Source organism: Equus quagga, chromosome 1, assembly GCF_021613505.1.
Source record: "Equus quagga isolate Etosha38 chromosome 1, UCLA_HA_Equagga_1.0, whole genome shotgun sequence".
NCBI lineage: Eukaryota > Metazoa > Chordata > Mammalia > Perissodactyla > Equidae > Equus > Equus quagga.
In genome coordinates, this window is record NC_060267.1 from 86,220,274 (window position 1) to 86,238,267 (window position 17,994).

At 46.1% G+C, this 17,994-nt stretch overlaps 1 protein-coding gene across 6 annotated transcripts in view; it reads right to left on the minus strand.

Annotated features, from left to right (window-relative positions):
- Nucleotides 1-279: 279 nt before the first annotated feature.
- NR6A1 (nuclear receptor subfamily 6 group A member 1) overlaps nucleotides 280-17,994 on the minus strand; it is a 217,860-nt gene continuing 200,145 nt past the window's right edge. For 5 of the 6 annotated variants that reach the window (XM_046680545.1, XM_046680529.1, XM_046680521.1 and 2 more), the window contains 4 exons: nucleotides 17,301-17,555; nucleotides 10,251-10,372; nucleotides 7,304-7,456; nucleotides 280-5,558 (listed from right to left, as the gene is read on the minus strand). In XM_046680545.1, coding sequence (XP_046536501.1) covers nucleotides 5,470-5,558; nucleotides 7,304-7,456; nucleotides 10,251-10,372; nucleotides 17,301-17,555 — 619 coding nt within the window. In that variant the 3' untranslated portion in view covers nucleotides 280-5,469. The other variant, XM_046680538.1, reaches the window with a different exon arrangement.

A 17,994-nucleotide genomic window follows, 5' to 3' on the forward strand; every position in this document is an offset into this window, starting at 1 on the left:
ACTTAGTTCCTTCCTTTATAAAATAGAAGTAATGATCCTTGAAGTTCCAGGAGGCTCAGGTTTGGGAAAAGCCCTAACACAGCGTCCAGCACACAGAGCAGGCGCCTTGGTCAGTGCTGGCTCACTGGTCCCAGCAGTTCTGAGACACACCCCTCTGCCGACAACCCTCAGCAATAGGAACTGCGTGGGCGTCAGCTCCAGGCAGGAGTAGCCAGCCAGCTCCTTAAGGACACCCTGTCGGCCCTCCCCAGAACCCCAGACAGCCTTCACAGACAGATGCCATGTGCAGAAGGATTCACATTTATTGGTTCAAATACAGTACCTAACATTTGCTAAACATGCATTTCACACTAATTGGTCACATTTCCACAGGTAGTCAATTCACAGAAAAGGGCCCATCCCTGGCCAGCTGGCAGGGTGGGAGGTAGCAGAGGGCCTGGGCAGCCTGCAGAGCCCACCAACCATCGTCTGGTCAGGCAGGGTTGATGGAGCCAGGCTGGCGGGCAGCCCTTGGCCGGCCCTTTGGGGACAAGGGCTCAGAGACATCCTGTTTACTCGATTCCTGCACAGGACTGTGGGTAGAGGTGGGCCTAGGGGAGGCAGCCCAGGAGTAGGCTCATGGATGCACTTGCTGCCAGAGGCCCCTGCAAGTGGTGTCCCGGGAGGTGGTGCTCCCTGCGCCTTAGGTCACAGGAAGGAATGGAGGCCTCTTCAAGGGGTGGCTAGTCCCTGGCTGGGCATGTGGGAAGGCCTCCCCAGACATGGCTCAGACATTACAATGCAGCCAACAAGCCCCTATCGCAGGCCTAGGATGGCGACACAGACAAAAACACCAACACCCCAAGGCAGAAGGGGTTTCTTCCTCGACAGAAACATGTAAACAGAGCAGGAGCTACAGTATTCTTTTCCCACAGGATTCCTCAGAGAGGAATCGACCAGGATGTCACTCAAGAGGTAGTTTTTCTTTCTTTTTCACGGAAATTTGAGTCAACAACATTATCACCTATTATAAGACATTTCAGAGAAAGAAACAAATAGTCAACAAAGGGCAAAAATGATCCTTTGGCTGGCAGGGCTGGCTCCAGGATTTGGAAGGCTAGCCTCCACCAGTAACACAACTTCTTTCTTGGGCTTGGAGCAAGCTCTGGCCTGGCTCACAGCTTCCCTTTGAGCCTGCAACTGATTCCTGAGAAGGCTGTGGCCCCTTTAGGGCTGCAGGCCCAGAAGAGGGAGGCCACATGGCAACTGGATTCGGCAGAGAGACCAAGTATCTTATGAGCTGGTAGAAGCAGGGTCACTGTGGCTCATGTTGCAGGACAGCCAGACGTCTTCAAGTCTCAAGGTAGTCCAGGTCTGGCCAAAGAGGAAGCCCCAGCTTACTCCCAGACTCAGCATGTTCTCTGGGGCTCCTACCTCTGAGGAACCAGTCCAGGTCTGGCTCCCAAGCCCAGAAAAGAAGCCGCATGTGGCAGCCAAGAGAGGGGTTTCTGGGGACCCTGTAATTAAATACACATCCCTGAGCTGTGGCCCTAGAAACCCTTGCCTCAAGGCTAACCAGTTTCCAGCACCTGGTGGAATGATTGCCGTTTCTCATCCTGAGACACAGATAAAACTTCATTTCACAGACACTGGACAAAGATGCTTCAAGCCGAGGAAAAGGGAGAAACGATCAACTGCAAAGGCAGGGGGAGTGCAGGGGACTCTGGCGGATCAAGTTGGGGAAAGTAAGATTAGTGGTTTTTTTGTTAGTTTTTTTTCTTTTTTTGGTTTTGTTTTTTTGTTTTTTACTTTAAAAAAATCAATAAAGAAAAATTTAAAGTTTAATAAAAGGGCTGGTCTGAAAGACTGGATTTCTTAAAATAGTAGCAAAATTTTAAAAAGCAACAGGGGAAAAAGACATAGACCAGGGGCCCAGAGCTAAAGACTTGGAACCAGTGCTCAACTCCCTGCCCTGCTGGGAGGCCAGGGTCCCTTTCCTTTGGCCAACCTTGGACATGGCTTAGATGCTGCCCACGCTGGGTTTATCTGTCCGTCTCCATCTATCCCATTCCCCAGGAAATCCAGAACAAACAAACAAAGGTAGGAAATGGGTAGTAGAGCAAAGCAGCTAGCTCAGAGAGACTAGGGTTTTAAGGACCTGATGACATATTGGCCATGGCAGGTACTCACTTCCCTGAGAAGGGGTGGCAAGTGAGGGGCAGGTCAGTGTGGAGTGAGTGACTGTCAGTGATGCCATGGAGACCCCTAGAGTCCCTCTCTCCCCTCTGGTTCCGGGGAACTGGAGAGGGAAGTTCCTGCCTGCTGCCTTCTATCCCTGGAGGTTCACCCACCGCGCTCGGGGGCTGGGCACGGGGGCTGGGTGTCCTCTGAGCCAGGTGGAGTGCTTTGAGACAGGTTCTAGGGACTTTCCCAGACTAAGGACAAGACCACCAACTCTTGTGAAAGACTCCAAAAGTCTACAAAGGAGCCAGAGAGCATGAGTTGCAGGTGAAGTTCTAAGATTCCAGACTTTTGTCTTGGGTCAAGAAAACACTGAAAAGGAAAGGAAGGGAAAGCTTGTATGTTTCACTGCAGTGCAAGGAGGCGGGATTCTCCTTTTCCACACAGCTTTCAGGGTCATGTTTATGGTGGAAAAATTGTCACTCAAAGAGAGTGCTGTTGGTGGCAGGGGATCAGAGAGAGGAGGGGAGAGAGGGGAATTAGAGACAACATGAACAACTTTTCTTCTTCCACTAGCAAAAAGGCTACCTGTTAACCAAACGCTATGGGAAGAAAGGCAAAAAACAAGCACCAAACCTCCCCCTCCAACCTTTCTCTGTGTCCTTCAAACCGAATGCACAAATACATCTAGTGGTTGACCTAATGTCTCCACGCTGCTAGCTACACTCCTACCTTCTCCTCATAATACCTGAGTTTGCAATGCAACACATTCACTTTACCCTGTTTAAAAAAGCCCACGTCATAAAAGGACTGGGTGCAGAAGACATTAAAGGCAGTCCACAGGTCAGGCTCCGGCTCGGAACACACAGCCACTTGGCTCAGAGATTCTGCAGGGCTCTCAGCAATGAATGGGCTCTTTGTTCTGTGGAATCGGCTGCAAACATTTGTAAAAATGGATTTGTACAATGGCAACTTGCAAAACCTTTCCCCCACTCCACAAATTAACAACTTGCTCTGTTTAATGCTGTATTATTGGAGAGATGTGTTCTTGCCTCATCAAAGAGCAATTTCCTTTGATACCTAACACAACTGGTAAAATGCTTAATTTAAGAGAAAGCGATTTCAAAAAATAATAATTTGACAGATGGAGGTCTAAGCAAAGAAAGATGCTACACATAGGAGCCGTTGTGGGGAAGGGTCTCGGAGAGGGGCCTCCTCCCCTGTCTTGAGGGGAGCAGTTTGGAGTCTGACCTGTAGCCAAAGAATGTGATCTACTTGGTTAAATAAAAATTCAGGGAAACAAAAATATTGTGAACTTAGAAATAAACAGATACACATACACACAAATCTTCTCATTGACAAGTGAGAAACATTCCGGTTGGAGCTTTTCCTGAGGAACATGTCTCTTTCTTTCCTTTCCTTCTCAGAGCAGGTGGGGAAACAACATTGAGGAGCAATGCTCTGAGTTTTAGATCCATTAAGGGACAGAGTCATCACTCTGCTGGTACCCGTAACAATTCAGTGGAAAGAAAAAAATTACAATTCGACACAGACTACCCGGTATGCACCCGATGTGGTGGCCCACTGGGTACGTTTGCTAGGCCAAGTTGGGAAGAGAGCAAATGGCCTTTGACTAAACAGGCAAAAAAACCAGGTGCTGTAGGCCCCCCCCCCAGCCTACCGAGGGATGCACCCAGCTAAGAGGTCTGTCTGCTGCAGTGGCTGTGGGAGGTGCCTGGGTATAGGCAGGGACCATTGCTTTAGTAAGGCAGAGAAGGGAAAAGCACCCGAAAGAGTTCCAAGGTGTGGCCACTGGGCCAAAGCCAAGAGGGTAAGAACACTTACAGGGACGAGGTAGGGCAGGTAGTGAAAGAACAAGGTCCAGGCCACATCTGCAGAGGGGGCAGCCAGGCCCTTAGGAACATGAGGTAGTTTAAAGCCCCCTTTCCCTTCCAGGTGCTTTGGACTCCAGCCCTCCAGGCCTTGGTCAGCCAGGCCACTGATACTCTAAGGGGCAGCTGGGCCGCTCTAGGCCTTGGGCTTTCTGTTCTGAGAAAATCTGGTCTCATTTTGGAGAGATAAGGAGAATGTGAAGCACAATGTAGGGACAAAAATTCTGGGCAGCAGACAGGTGAATGTTCTTCCCACTGTTTGAAAAAGAGACTGCACGTTTTGGATTTAGTCCTAGGGGTAGGATGGGATGGGGTGATGGGAGGAACAGGGAACTCCAAAGGAAGAGTATTTATTCTTTCAGCAGTCTGGTCTCTGTCCCATTACCCTTTGAAGAAAGCAAGGAGAAAGGAGTATAAATCAGTAGTGAGCACCAGGATTCAGGGCGTGACATTTTGTTCAGTTGTTTTGTCAAAGGGTCAACAGAAGTCAAATTTATAAGGGAGAGGGAAGGAGTCTGAGGAAGGTAGGCCTTGGTAGATCCAGGTAAGGAAACTAGGTAGCTGTGAGCTCCAAGGGAGCTGGTAGGCAAGTCTCAAGCTTACTGCCAGGATTTTGCCTGGATGAAAAGTTGATGGTGGCAGAAACTGATAGTGGTGGTTCAGATCGGGGGTGGGGGGGGGGGGGGCAGAGCATGGCGTGAGAACAAAAACCCTTCTCCTTGGGGACGTGTTTGGAAAGAGGACACCCAACTTAGATTTGGTCACTGTGCCTGTGCCCCAGTCTCAACTTTCCTGCTTTCCAAAGAAAAGAGATGCTAAATCTTCATCTCCTGTCCTGTTCCCAATGTCTCACCCACTTTGCTTAGTAAACCTCCGAACACCACTCTGCCCTTTTATGGTGTGCTCTTTTACCTGGCAATTCTGTGGCTAGAAAAAGGCAGTTTGCTCTCTGACAGACAAATGGATGAGTCTGCTGAGAACACGTGGAAAAAGTAGGGATGGCCACACCCCCCCTTTCCACTGAGGTAGTCGTCTTTGTCAACATTATGGAAATAGTCATCTCAGCCCCATCCCACCCTCTCCCTCAAAATACAAAAGAACTATCTCTAAACAATGACAATACTGTAACATTAAACATCTTCACATTCTGTAAACTGCAAGGAAATGCATCGGCTGCATTCACACAAAAGCATGTGCATCATGTTGAAGGCCATACATTCAACTCTGTCGTGAAATAAATATATAGAAAAATGAGGTTAAAAAAACAGACGAACAAATAAAAACTCTTCTTGCTATGGAGGCAACTGGAAACACTGCTCCACAGCCTCCATCTTGGTCTCTCTGGCTCCTTCTTGTGGAGCCTGTCCTGCCCACCCTGGGCGTTGTGGTTGGCCCGAGGAGGGGTGCTGGCAACAGGTCATTCCTTGCCCACACTTGTCTTGCAGGAGTGCAGCACCACCTTAAAGAGGAGGGGTAGCTGCTCCAGTGGTACGTTCACCATCTTTCCTGGGAACAAGGTAGGAAAAAAAGAGTTAACAGTGGCTGCTAGTGGACTTCTCTGCCTCCTCTTGGGCTGGTGAAGGGAGAATGTTGCCTTTTTGAGTGACTGGGGCGAGGAAAGTACCAGGAATATCACAAAGGTCAAACAGACTGGGCTAATGTGCTAATACCCAGCCCCTTTGTGGTGCCCTAGGGAGTGCAGGAACGGTGCAAACAATAATCGTTGCTAGTACCCAAGGCATACTTCCTCTGTGCGAGGTCTTTAAATACATTACCTCATTTAGTTCTCAGAGTATTTCCGTGTGATAGATATTACTTTTTATCCTCATTTTACAGATGAAGAAATCTGAAACTGAACAATAATTCCTAGATGCCCTCCTAGAGCTAAAATACCATGAGAAACTTATAGCCTGTTTTCTTTTTTTTTCCTGGTGGATTTTCTAACTAGTATTCTATAAACACTGCTCTTTAGAATAGTGTAACACGTTAATGAAAGCACTGAGGAAAAAAGGGGGTGGGTCACATGGGCAAATAAATCTGAGAAATTCAGGGTTAAAAAAGGTATACAGGTTTCTTTACTGGAGGACGTCTCAGAAGATTTGGTGTGCTAACAGACTCTGTAAATACCTGAGGCCGTGGCTCTTCTCCCTGACAGCACCTTAGAGTCACCTGCAGAATATTTAAAAATACTGACGCCCAGGCCCCCCTCCATACCAATTAGATCAGAATCTCTGGAGGTACAACCCAAGCATGGATATTTTTTTTAAAGCTTCCCAGGTGATTCAAAGTGCTACCAAGGTTGAGAACCAGCTCTGTGGGGAGAATGGGGTATAATTTCTGACTTCCTTTTATTTCAGAGGGCACCTGATTAATATTTCATTTGGTAGAACATAGTTTTGAAAATGCTGAGACATAAACTATTAAAACATCCCTAAAATTCCAATAGTTTAGGTCCAGTTCACATCTGCTAGACTTACTCTGGGACCAAAGAGTAGAAAACAATTCCTTTGTTAGATTAAAAAGTTTTTCCTCCAAAATTGTACTGCTGAATTTGACAGAAACAACCTCAGCCTAGAGGTCACGTTTCTGATCTGCCCCTCAGTATGAGCTGAAAAACCATAAACAAGAATCTTTACAAAATGAAGCAAAGCGACAGTGACGACAACAGCCAGGATTTTTTATTGAAATGGACCTATTTATGTGTCAAGACGCTCAGGAGGAGGGGAGACGACAAAACAACAACAAAAATTCCTCTGCAAATACAGGATCTTTGAGAATTATTTTAAAGATATTACTTTAAATGAATGATCCCTGAAAACCTATAGGCAAGTGTATGAAATGAAGTTAATTAAATTGAGATATAATTCACATAGCCTACAATCCACACTTTTAAAGTACACAATTCAGGAAATGAAGTTAATCTCAGAAAGTCTGGGCCTGTTTTCCCCTCCACAGAATGACCATCATATCGCCAACCATCAGCCTTGCAGGGATTGTTCTGAGATTAAATGATATAAGGCCACGAAGTACCCTGCACATCACAGGTGCTGAGGAAATGTTAGATTCTCTTCCCTACAAAGCAAACACAAACTTCTCGTTACAACATAACTTTTCTGAGGGCAAGGGTAGCACCTCTTTTATGCAGTTGGTGAGGGGCCTGGAAGGAGCATCTGGAAAACACTGCTTGCCGTGTTCCCTTCATAAGCTAAGAGAAGCAAGGGGGGGTGGAAGCCCAGCACCCAGAATGTTACCTGCAATATATCGAATCTCAGGTAAGCACATCATGAGGTCAGGAAAGCGGTTTGGCTGATGTGTGTATTTATATTCAGTGAAATCCTGGCAAATGTACCAATATCGCTTGTTCAACTGTTCCAGCTGTGAGGCACTGGTCAGACCCCTGATATCTGTGAAAAAAACCACACAGGAAATGGGAGGGGCTTTCTAATGTGGAACAAACACCAGCTCCTTGAAAACGTGCGTTTTTCTATTAAAAATTATTAAACATGTCACAACAGGGGACCATTTCTCTTTCTGACACAGAGGAACAAAGCTCTGGATAAGGGAAGACAAAGCAGATAAAGAAGGAAAAAATTATAAAGGACGATCAGTAGACTGAGCCCCTTGAGAGGTACGCTGCATCCTTCTCAACTTCATACCCAGCTCCCAGCACAGGGCTTAGCACAAAACAAGCACCAGTGGATGCTGAAAACTGACTGAATAATCTACCAGTCCCAATTTATCCTACATATTGTCTTTAAATTTGCCCTTTGCTGGAGCCAATCAGAAATCTTCTGATACCTACACATTCATGCTTGTACATATACTCACACATGGTCTGTGTGCTTCTGCTCATACTATTCTACCTGGGCTGTCATTCTAGTTTTTTCCTATATAGATTTCTCTCTGTCTCATATATATAGATATTTAATACATATATTATATATTAGTGTGTATGTATGCATAATGTAAATGTGTATATATATATATATTTATATATATACAGCAGTCCCCCTCTTATCTGTGGTTTCACTTTCCACAGTTTCAGTTTCTGCAGTGGTCCAAAAATATTAAACGGAAATTCCAGGAATAAACAATTCTTAAATTTTAAGTTGCATGTCGTTCTGAGTAGCATGATGAAATTTTGTGCCCTCCCTGCTCCATCTTGCCTGGGGCGTGAATCATCTCTTTGTCCAGCGTACCCACACTGTATATGCAACCTGCCTGTTAGTCACTTAGCAGTCATCTTGGTTATCAGATTGACTGTCACGGTATCACAGTGCTTGTGTTTAACTAACCCTTATTTTACTTAATAATGGCCCCAAAGTGCAAGAGTAGTGATTCTGGTAATTCAGATACGCCAAAGACAAGCCCTAAAGTGCTTCCTTTAAGTGAGAAAGTGAAAGTTATCAACTTGATAAGGAAAGAAAAAAAAATCATACGCTGAGGTTGCTAAGGTCTATAGTAATTTTTATTACAATACATTGTTGTAATTGTTCTATGGATTATGCTACTGTTGTTATTCTCTTACTGTGCCTAATTTGTAAATTAAACTTCAGAATAGGTGTGTATGTATAGAAAAAACATCATATATGTAGGGTTCAATACTATTCGTGGTTTCAGCCATCCACTGGGGGTCTTGCAATGTATCCTCTGCAGATAAGGGGGGGACTACTTACACACATCCCTTTTTTATATATAGAATATAAATATTTTATATATATACTTTTTATATATAAATCTCACCCATCCTTTGAGGCCCAGCTTAGATTTATCCTCCTCCGAGTTGTAGCTACTGATCTCCCCTCATCTGAGGCTCGTATAATGTGTCAAGTGCCATCAGAATGTATACTTCTTGGGGCCGGCCCCGTGGCTGAGTGGTTAAGTTCACGTGCTCTGCTTCGGCGGCCCAGGGCTGCCCAGGGTTTTGCTGGTTAGAATCCTGGGCACAGACATGGATGGCACCACTCATCAGGCCATGCTGAGGCGGCGTCCCACATGCCACAACTAGAAGGACTCACAACTAAAAATACACAACTATGTACCGGGGGGCTTTGGGGAGAAAAAGGAAAAAAACAAAATCTTAAAAAAAAGAGTGTATACTTTTTGAGGCCAGGGACCTGGGATCTAATTTATTTCAATGTCTTTAATGCTCAACACAGGGCCTGGCCTAGGGCAGGCACAGAGAACACCAGATAAATGCGCGAATGGTGCAGAAGCAGGAGGAGGAGGTTTGGCCAGTGAGGGGGGAGGAGCAGGCAAAGAGGAGGGATTGAGAGTCTCTGGACCAGGACATTGAATACAGGAACAGAGCACTTTAATGTCACAGGCAGCAAAACAGCCAGTTCTACTCTGAGAATAGAGCACTCATGCTACTTTGGAAAAAAGAGAATACAAATTCTCCTTCATACTCTGGTCACCAGCAGCTACCAAGTGCCACTTTGCAAGTAATACACATAAATCACATGCAGCACTCTTGTAATTAAAAGCCATGTTTGACATGCGTGTGTAAGTTTTTGCGCACCCCCACTGTGCCCCGAAGGGGCCGTCAGAACCACTGCCAGCCTGTCACAGAGGCCTTATCTCCAACAGTTTCATCAGTCACTCTGCTCTTCTTCAGCCACTGGTAAACTTGGTACACATTTTAAATGACGCACGTACTGTCCTTGGTGTCTGTGTTTAAATGCATTAAAACTGACTAAACAAAGCAAATCCTCTTCCTTCCTCTATGAATTATAGAGACTGTGGCATTTAGGTTTTTTTTTAAAATTGAGGTAACACTGGTTTATAACATTATATATATTTCAGATATACATCATTATAATTTGACCTCTGTACACATTACATTGTGTTCACCACCTAAAGTCTAGTTTCCATCTATCATTGTACAAATGACCTCCTTTACCCATTCTGCCCTCCCTCCACCCCCTGCCCCTCTTGTAACCACCAATCTGTTCTCTGCACTTATGTGTTGGTTTATTGTTTTGCATTTAGGTTGGAAGAAAAAACCCAAAGCATGCCCTGCACTACAGAGGGGCAGAATGATAATGAGGGGAGCATAGGCCTTCCAAGATGGTACCCACTTGGTGTGACAGATTCTGTGTGACAGTCCTGAGGGTAAAGGGGGAGAGGGGTGAAACATGAGGGCAAATGCTCACTGACAAAAAAAAAAAGGTCCCTTCTCACCCCTCAGCCACTCACCTTGATTTAAGAAGTTAATTGCTTTCATGCAAGCATACTCCTCATTGCTGACCTTTAGCTGATGGAATTTGTGATACAGGTAGATGAGCCGCTCTATCACTTCCATCCCTTCATCACTAAATCTGGGGAACAGACACAGGTGTTAATAGTGGGCTCTGATACCAGTGGAGGTCAGGGAAGGGAAGACAGAGGTCTTTTATAGCTCCTTAAGGCACCTAAGATAGGAAAGAGGCTGAGCTTTGGGGAAATGAAATACAGAACCATTTGTGAAGGACAGGTGAATCCATGGCCTGTCTAGAAGCCAAGGCAGCTCATACAAATGGCCATTCCTAAGCTCAAGTGGAGTGCATCAGATCCAAGTTCAAATCCAGCTTCATCACATAAAAGCTATGAGACCTTGGAAAGGCTGTATGACACCTCTAAGCTTTGAGGTCCTCCTCTATAAAATAATAATGCTTGCCTGCTTGGGGTAACACAGGCCAAAGGAGGTGTGGGAGGTAAACGTGGAAAAATAAGACATTATTGAGATCCTGTTGAGATGCAGCCTCCAGTATCAATGGTAGCTGTCATGGTGACTCTATGTGAGCTTCCGCCACAATGCAGAAAACAGTGCTGATAGTATTTATTTAGGTTCACCGTTCCCAGCAGGGCTGAGGTTATGCACAGTGAAAATTTTTGTTGGCATCCCTGACGTCAGCTAGGGAGGGAGGGAAACATTAACTGAATCTTTATGCCACGCCAGACTGTGCTAGGCAAGTCATGTGCATTATCTCATTGAATTTTCTCAGCCCTATGGGCTAGATGAGATTATCATCACCACTGTACAGATGAGAAACTGAAGTTCAAAGATACACAGCTATCGGGTAGCAGAGCTAGAACTTGAAATTTGGATTAACTCCCCAAGGGCTTGCTTTTCCCAGTATCTAAGGCAGCACCTCCTAGCAGAGAAGACTCAATGCTGGCCATGCTCCTTCTTAGGATAAGGAGTAAGCTCCTTAGGGAAAAAGTTTTAAGCAAAGGAGCCCTAGCCTAGGGGACTAATACTCTGAGTCATAGTGGAGAATATCTCATACCAGAGATGAACATACCACCAAACCAAGGAGGGAAAGGTTTAATGGGGAAGCTGGGGTCAGACCTGGCCTCCACCATTCTAGGAGTGAGCTGGATTGTGGGCCAAGGAGAGTTCCAGACAGGCTGAGGATGCAGCTCAGTCAACAGAGTGAAGATGCTCAGCCCCAGGACTACTTCTTGGTGACATGTTCAGATCTGGGTATTGCAGCCCCATGCCAGGCAAGAAGGCCCCATCCGGGTAGGGTCCAGAACACCTGCGGATGTACTCCTGATGTCTGGGCTCTGCTGCTTTCTACAGTGACTTTGAAAGCTTTGCAAGGGATTGACTTCCTGGGCAAGCAGGACACTTTCTCTTCCCTGGGGAAACCCTGGCTCTAGTGGGGCCAGAGGTACCTGCACTTCTCAAGCACCAGGGGGAGCTGCAGCAGTAGGTCCTTGGGATGTGGAGCTCTGACCCTCTGCCTCAACACTTGGCTCCCAGTAGGTCTGAGCTGAGGCTTCTTCCAGTCAGCTGACTTGAACTACTACAATGGCTGACTCCTGGCTGACTCCGTTTTTCTCTGTGCCTGGCCCAGGGGCTTTTACAACTTTATTAATACTCTCCCAGACTGGCTAATAAACAAATTTACATTGAATAACAACTATAATAACCTTATCTACCATTTGTTGAGTGTTTGCTACGTGCCAGGCACTTTGTTAAATATTCTACATACGTTATTTCACTGGATACTCCCAATAAATCTGCAAAATGGATATTATAATCCTTTGTTCACAGGTGGAAACAAAGGCTCAGAGAGGTTATTTACTGTACCCCTATTGCATTCTTACATCTTACCCTCCTGATACCCTGTAGGATAATATCACCCCCACATTAGGGATGAGGAAGCAGCAAAAGAGGTTACATAGTAAAAAAGTGTTGGTAGAGTCCAGGTTTAAACCTAATTTTTCTAATTCCAAGCCTACTGTTTTCTCAGTACTACACTGTCCACTCCCTGCCTGTCTTGCTCTTCACTGGCAACTGGGAAAGGCTACCATATGCTACCACAGGGGACCTCAGGAGCTCTGTGTTCCCCAGCAACTCAGCCCAGAGCCCAACCCAGAGTTGGTGCTGGGTTTGCTGCAGTGCCTCCATGATGCCGAGACTTGCAGGAGGCAGTGCACCTGGGAGTGAAGATCAATTCCCATCACAGTACTTTGTTAGAAAAAGGGCTTTACTGCAAATTCCATCCAGTATCTGCTTGGAGGGTACAAGGAAATGGGATGGGGTAGGACATGAAAAAGGAGGATGCAAGCGGAGCAGCAGTGTCAGCATCTGTCTGGTGGCTGAGCAGTGTAGCAAGCAAAGATAACGCTCTCCCCCTTAATCAGCAACCTCTTGCCCCAACTGCTTACTCTGGCACTGCAGAACCTGCAGGTGTGTGGCTAACAGCCAGACCCCTAGCCAGCAGTGTCAAACCTATTCCTGGCTGAGTCCTGACTGGAGGGACACAAAGAAGCTCCCAAGTGCCTGACCTGAGCATATGCCCCAGATCTGCCCTTTCGCTTGGGAAGAACACATACCCTCTTTTCCAAATTTCCCAGGACAGGCAACCATCCTGGACCCCTGGCAGTGGTGGGTGGCTGGAGGCCAGCCGAGCAGCCCCCACTCAGTCTCCACAGCCTGACTGCAAAGCTTTCCTCCACACCCCACATCCCATCCCTTGATAAACAAATTGTTCTCTGTTCCATGGGCCTGCTTTCTCCTGCCGCCGTGCCTCCTCCACATCTGCCCACTCCACAGTTCTAACGCCCCTGTATTCCCTGTCTACAAATTATCAGCATTCAAAGCCAGAAAGTTGGACAAACACACCCATTCTTCTTCTGGGTTCCCATTACACAAGCATGCTAGGACAAGGAAAACATTGCTGCCAGGATCCCCCAAACCACTGGACCATTCAGTCAGCAATTGAAGCTGACAATATATAAGTTATGTCCCATTAAGGGGGCTGAGAGGCCCAGCTGTCTCTTTTTCATTCATCTCAGTGCACCTACTCCCAGGAGCCGTCATCAACCACAACTTTAGAGATCTGCCACCTCAGCACCCACAAACAGACTCCAAGGTGAAAAGTAAGACTGCAGCTCCAGGACACATTCCAGAAAATCAAACTTCTGAGAAGGCTAAAGAATCTAGGATAGAGTAATGGTAAAGAGCCTGGGCTTTGGAGCACAACAGATCTAGGCAATAATCTCAACTCCATCTCTCTCTAGCTTTGTAGTCTTGAGTTTTCACCTCTCTGAACTTCATGCTCCTCATCTGTAGGACAGGGATAATGCTAATGCAGTCTCTTAGGGTGGTAGTGAGGACTAAACAAATAATGTTTGTAAAGCACTTAAGATGGAATTTGGCACAATAAACAGTCTATAATTGTTAGCTATTATCATTACATTAGTAATATAATTAGCAGCAGCATCCTAGAAAAAAAATATCATATGTGTTTCCTGAACTTTATAGCTAGGGGCTGAGCAGGGAAGCTGGGAGGCAACTTTTCAGAGATCCGGCAGAAATGGAGCCAGTGCTCATGAGATAGAAGTGCCCATTAAAGCCCATCCAGTGCAAAGCAGCTTCTCCTGAGTGAAGGAGTCTTGATTAGGGCGAGGAGCAGTCACTGACTGGTGCTACAATCTGCTTTAAATCAAATTCACCCGGCTCACTGTCTGATAACAGCCTGATTAAGGAAAATGGGCACCATAAATTTGATTCAATATTTGAGAAAAGAAAAGGAGGTGATCATGTATCATCTGGGAAAAGCCTTTTCATGACAGCAGGAACTCACTTGCACTCAAGAGTTGTGAAAAAGTAAAGGCATTTTGCGGGAGTGGGAGTAACGCAGGAGCAGGCAAGGTAGGAAAGAGCTACGGCCAATTATAGACTCCACACCCTGGGTTTCTAGCAGAGTGAGGACTGCTTTACAGTGATGAACCTGATTCCAGACGTTCTCATACTTCCACTTCCCCTGACCTCCTGGGCAGTTTCACATGTATCTCAGACTCAACAGACCCCAAATAAAATTCAGAGTGGTTCATCTCAGCCTGTTCTTCCAGGCTCCACTATCTTGGCTAAGAGAATGGTGCCCACCTGCCTGGCAGCATCTCTAACTTCTCCGCTCACTGCAGTCCCACTGACTTTGCCTCCTTGCCATTTCTTAACTCTGTGCCGCCTTTCTATTCCCATAGTCACTGCTACATCATCCAGGCCTCGTTTCTTTTACCTGGGCTACGGAACAGCCTCCTACCCAGCCACCGTCCTCTAGCCTGTCCACGCCAATCCATCCTGAGTTTTACAGTCACAGGGATGTTTCTAAAATGCAACCTGACCATGTAATTGCTCCACTGAAAAATGTCCTATGACAGTACTATTTATACAATAAAATCCAAATTCTTTAGACTGGCATTTGAGCACCTTCAGGACCTGTCTTTTCTGTACCTTTCTCTCCAGTCATTTCTCCCCTCATTTCTCTCTCAGATACCTTCTCTCTAGACCTTAATCCACAGGATTTCTTTTGGTTCTCTGCACAAGCCAACTAACCAGGATCTCCAACATCTAGGACTTTGTGTTATTCTCCTGGCTTCCTGTTGTTCTCTACAATCTGCCTAGAAAAATCTCACTTCGAGATGCAGCTCAAATGTCTTTCCTTCTGGCAAGCATTCCTTAATTATGCAAGTAGAGGTACTCACTCCCTAGTCTGTGCTTGCACAATCCCTCATACGCCCCTCAATCTCCACCAATATCACTTTGGATTGTAGATTATATCTGCTTCTATTTGTCTCCCAATTCCCTAAACCAAGAATGGGGGCTCTCTTCTCAGAGTCAGAAACCATGTCTGCATCATCTGTGATTCCAACACCCCTCCCCCTGACACACACAATAGGTGCTCAGTAAATGGGCATGGAATCAGAATAGCATGTTGAAGTTTAACTCACATTCTTCCCTTGAAGCATTCCACAGTAGAGTGTGACTCCTAACAGCAAGTCTATTTCTATGGTCAGAACCCACTTGAGAGCTCAGCAGCAAGATGTGTTCTAGAATCAGCATTGTTAATAGAACTTTCTGTGATGATGGAAATGTTCTATATCTGCACTAATACAGTAGCCCCTAGCCACATGTGGATCCTGAGCACTTGAAATGTGACTAGCACAAATGAAAACTGAATTTTTAATTTTATTTAAATTTAAAAAGCCATCTGAGGTTAGCACCTAGTAAATTGAACAGTACAGTTCTATGTTCTCTGTGCTAAGGACCCTCTGTAGGAAATAAAAATTCCTTCACTAATTCAGCTGTGTCTGGCTCCTGCCTTGTGCTTGGGGCTCAAGGGATTGGATAAAGCGGGATGGGGTACCATATGAAGCTCAAAGCTACAGGGAGCCCTGCATGGCCAGTGAGTTCTTCCTACCTGTATAGGGCCTGGGAAAACCATCATTCTACAGAGAGTGAAGCCCACAGGTGGACTTTGTAGGCAGCCTCAGGCTGCACTGCTGGATTCTAGGCAAATAAGGAGGCCATGCTTGCTGGGCCAGCTCTGCAAATCCTGACAACACTACACCAGGCTGACTGCTATCCAAACACTCAGTCGGCCCAGAGATCTACAGCACAGGAGACAGTAAATTGATGGTAACAATGAATTAGAGGCTCAAGATAAGGGGTTAGGTCATCTGCAAAATCACATAGCTTTGTTTACAGGACAAAGTGTCAGCTGGGTTCACAACTCTGTCACTTATGGATCACTCTGAAGCCAGAAAGCATCACTAAAAAGGAAATTTAGAAAACCAGGGGAGAGAGTCAGCACCCAGACTCCTCCCTCCCTCAGCTGTGCAAAGGGCTCTGGAGGGTCCTGGAGCTTTGCTCTCAGCCTAAGATTCAGCTTGACTTTAAGCCATGGTGATTGGGTGGCAGAAGGACACACACCCCAGTCCTGTGTAGAGAAGTATGAGGGCTGGTATCCTACCTTCTCCAGCTTTCATCAATGGGGGCACTTTTTCCTTCCTCTTTCTTGGTGCTCTGAAAGCCCATGACTTTCATTATTTTAAACTGTCCAATAAAGGTGAACTACCGAAATGTCTATTTAAGTGTGATTTAAGCTTTCTTTTTCACATGGATAAATTAATAAACCAGGGAAGTTCTATCAACAGATCATTTGTCCTGATTTTGGGATGTTATCACGTGCTCCAGGTCGCCAAAGTGAGTGAGTAAAAGACCTGCTCTAGACAGGGAGGTCAGAAGGATCCTGGCCAGATGAGATGAGGCTTTATGCCAGAAAATGTTGAGGAGAAGAGCTCAGTCTCTTACACCTATGCTCTTACCATGTCACTGCATCTCAGACGCAGTGAAAGAGCCTAAGCTTTGCAGTCAGGCAGGCATAGGTTCGAATCCAGGCTCTGGATTCAAACCCAAAACCCTCAAGGGCAGGTCTCTCTGAATTTCAGTTTCCTCATCTATAAAACAGGCATAATAACACCTATAATGCTGGAGGCTGTGAGGAAAAAAGACAATAATATAAAACACCTAGCCCAGTGCCTGGCACACAGTAGGTACCACAGTGGCTCCTAGGTCTCCTTCTGAGACTGTAATCTACAGCTCAGAGCCCCTCACCTTGTAGGCAAAGTTTAGGTTTTTGTTTTTCCCAGACACATTATCTTACCTTAGTAATCCAGATGTGATAAAAACAATTTAGCACTCTGCTAAATTTTGCTGCACAATATAATTTATTCCTCACAACTACCTTTTTGAGGAAGTGTTGTTATTACCCTATTTCAAAAATTCAGAACCTGAGGATCAGAGACTTGACAAAGGTTACAAAGCTAGTCAGTGGCAGAGTGAGGATTCAAATCCAGACCTGTGTGGCTTTAATGCCCATCCCTTGGAGTGCCAGGCAACACTGCCACCTTGCAGGAATGACAGTGGTTTGGTTGCTTGGGACTTCCTCCCCAGCCAGCAGCTCTCACCTGTGTAGTTCTTCATCAGAGGGTGAGTACTTGGCGGTGACATCAGCCAGCTCCCCAAAGATCTGCTTGCTGTAAACGGTGAGGGAGGACAGCAGGATTAATTCCTGCCACGTAGAGCTCAGGAGGCACGTGTAATCCTTGATTGAGAGCTCACAGAAAAAAGGCAGTTTCTTGATCCAGGCAATCTGCCTAAAAAGCAGCTCATCAGCAAGGCGGCAAAGCAGGGCAAACAGCTCTGCCTGGGTCACAGCATATCTGAGGGTAGAGATGCAAAAAGGTCACTTCCAGTGGCCAGAGGGTGAGGATGGGGGCACAGGGAGAGAGTACTCCTAAAGGCACAAAGGGTCTAGCAGTGAGCTCCTTGCCCTTGCCCACAGATCTGCAGCTCCATCCAATTCAGTCTAATGATAAAGAGACTGGGGCCAGCAGCAAGCTCAGGGCTGGAGAGGCGGGTCTGGCGAGAAAAGGTAGCTGAGGGGAAAGCTTAGAAATTCAAGCCATTATCAAGGAGTATGACTTTTTTTTTGAGGAGAATTAGCCCTGAGCTAACTACTGCCAGTCCTCCTCTTTTTGCTGAGGAAGCTTGGCCCTGAGCTAACATCCGTGCCCATCTTCCTCTACTTTATACGTGGGATGCCTACCACAGTATGGCGTGCTAAGCGGTGCCATGTCCGTACCCGGGATCTGAACTGGC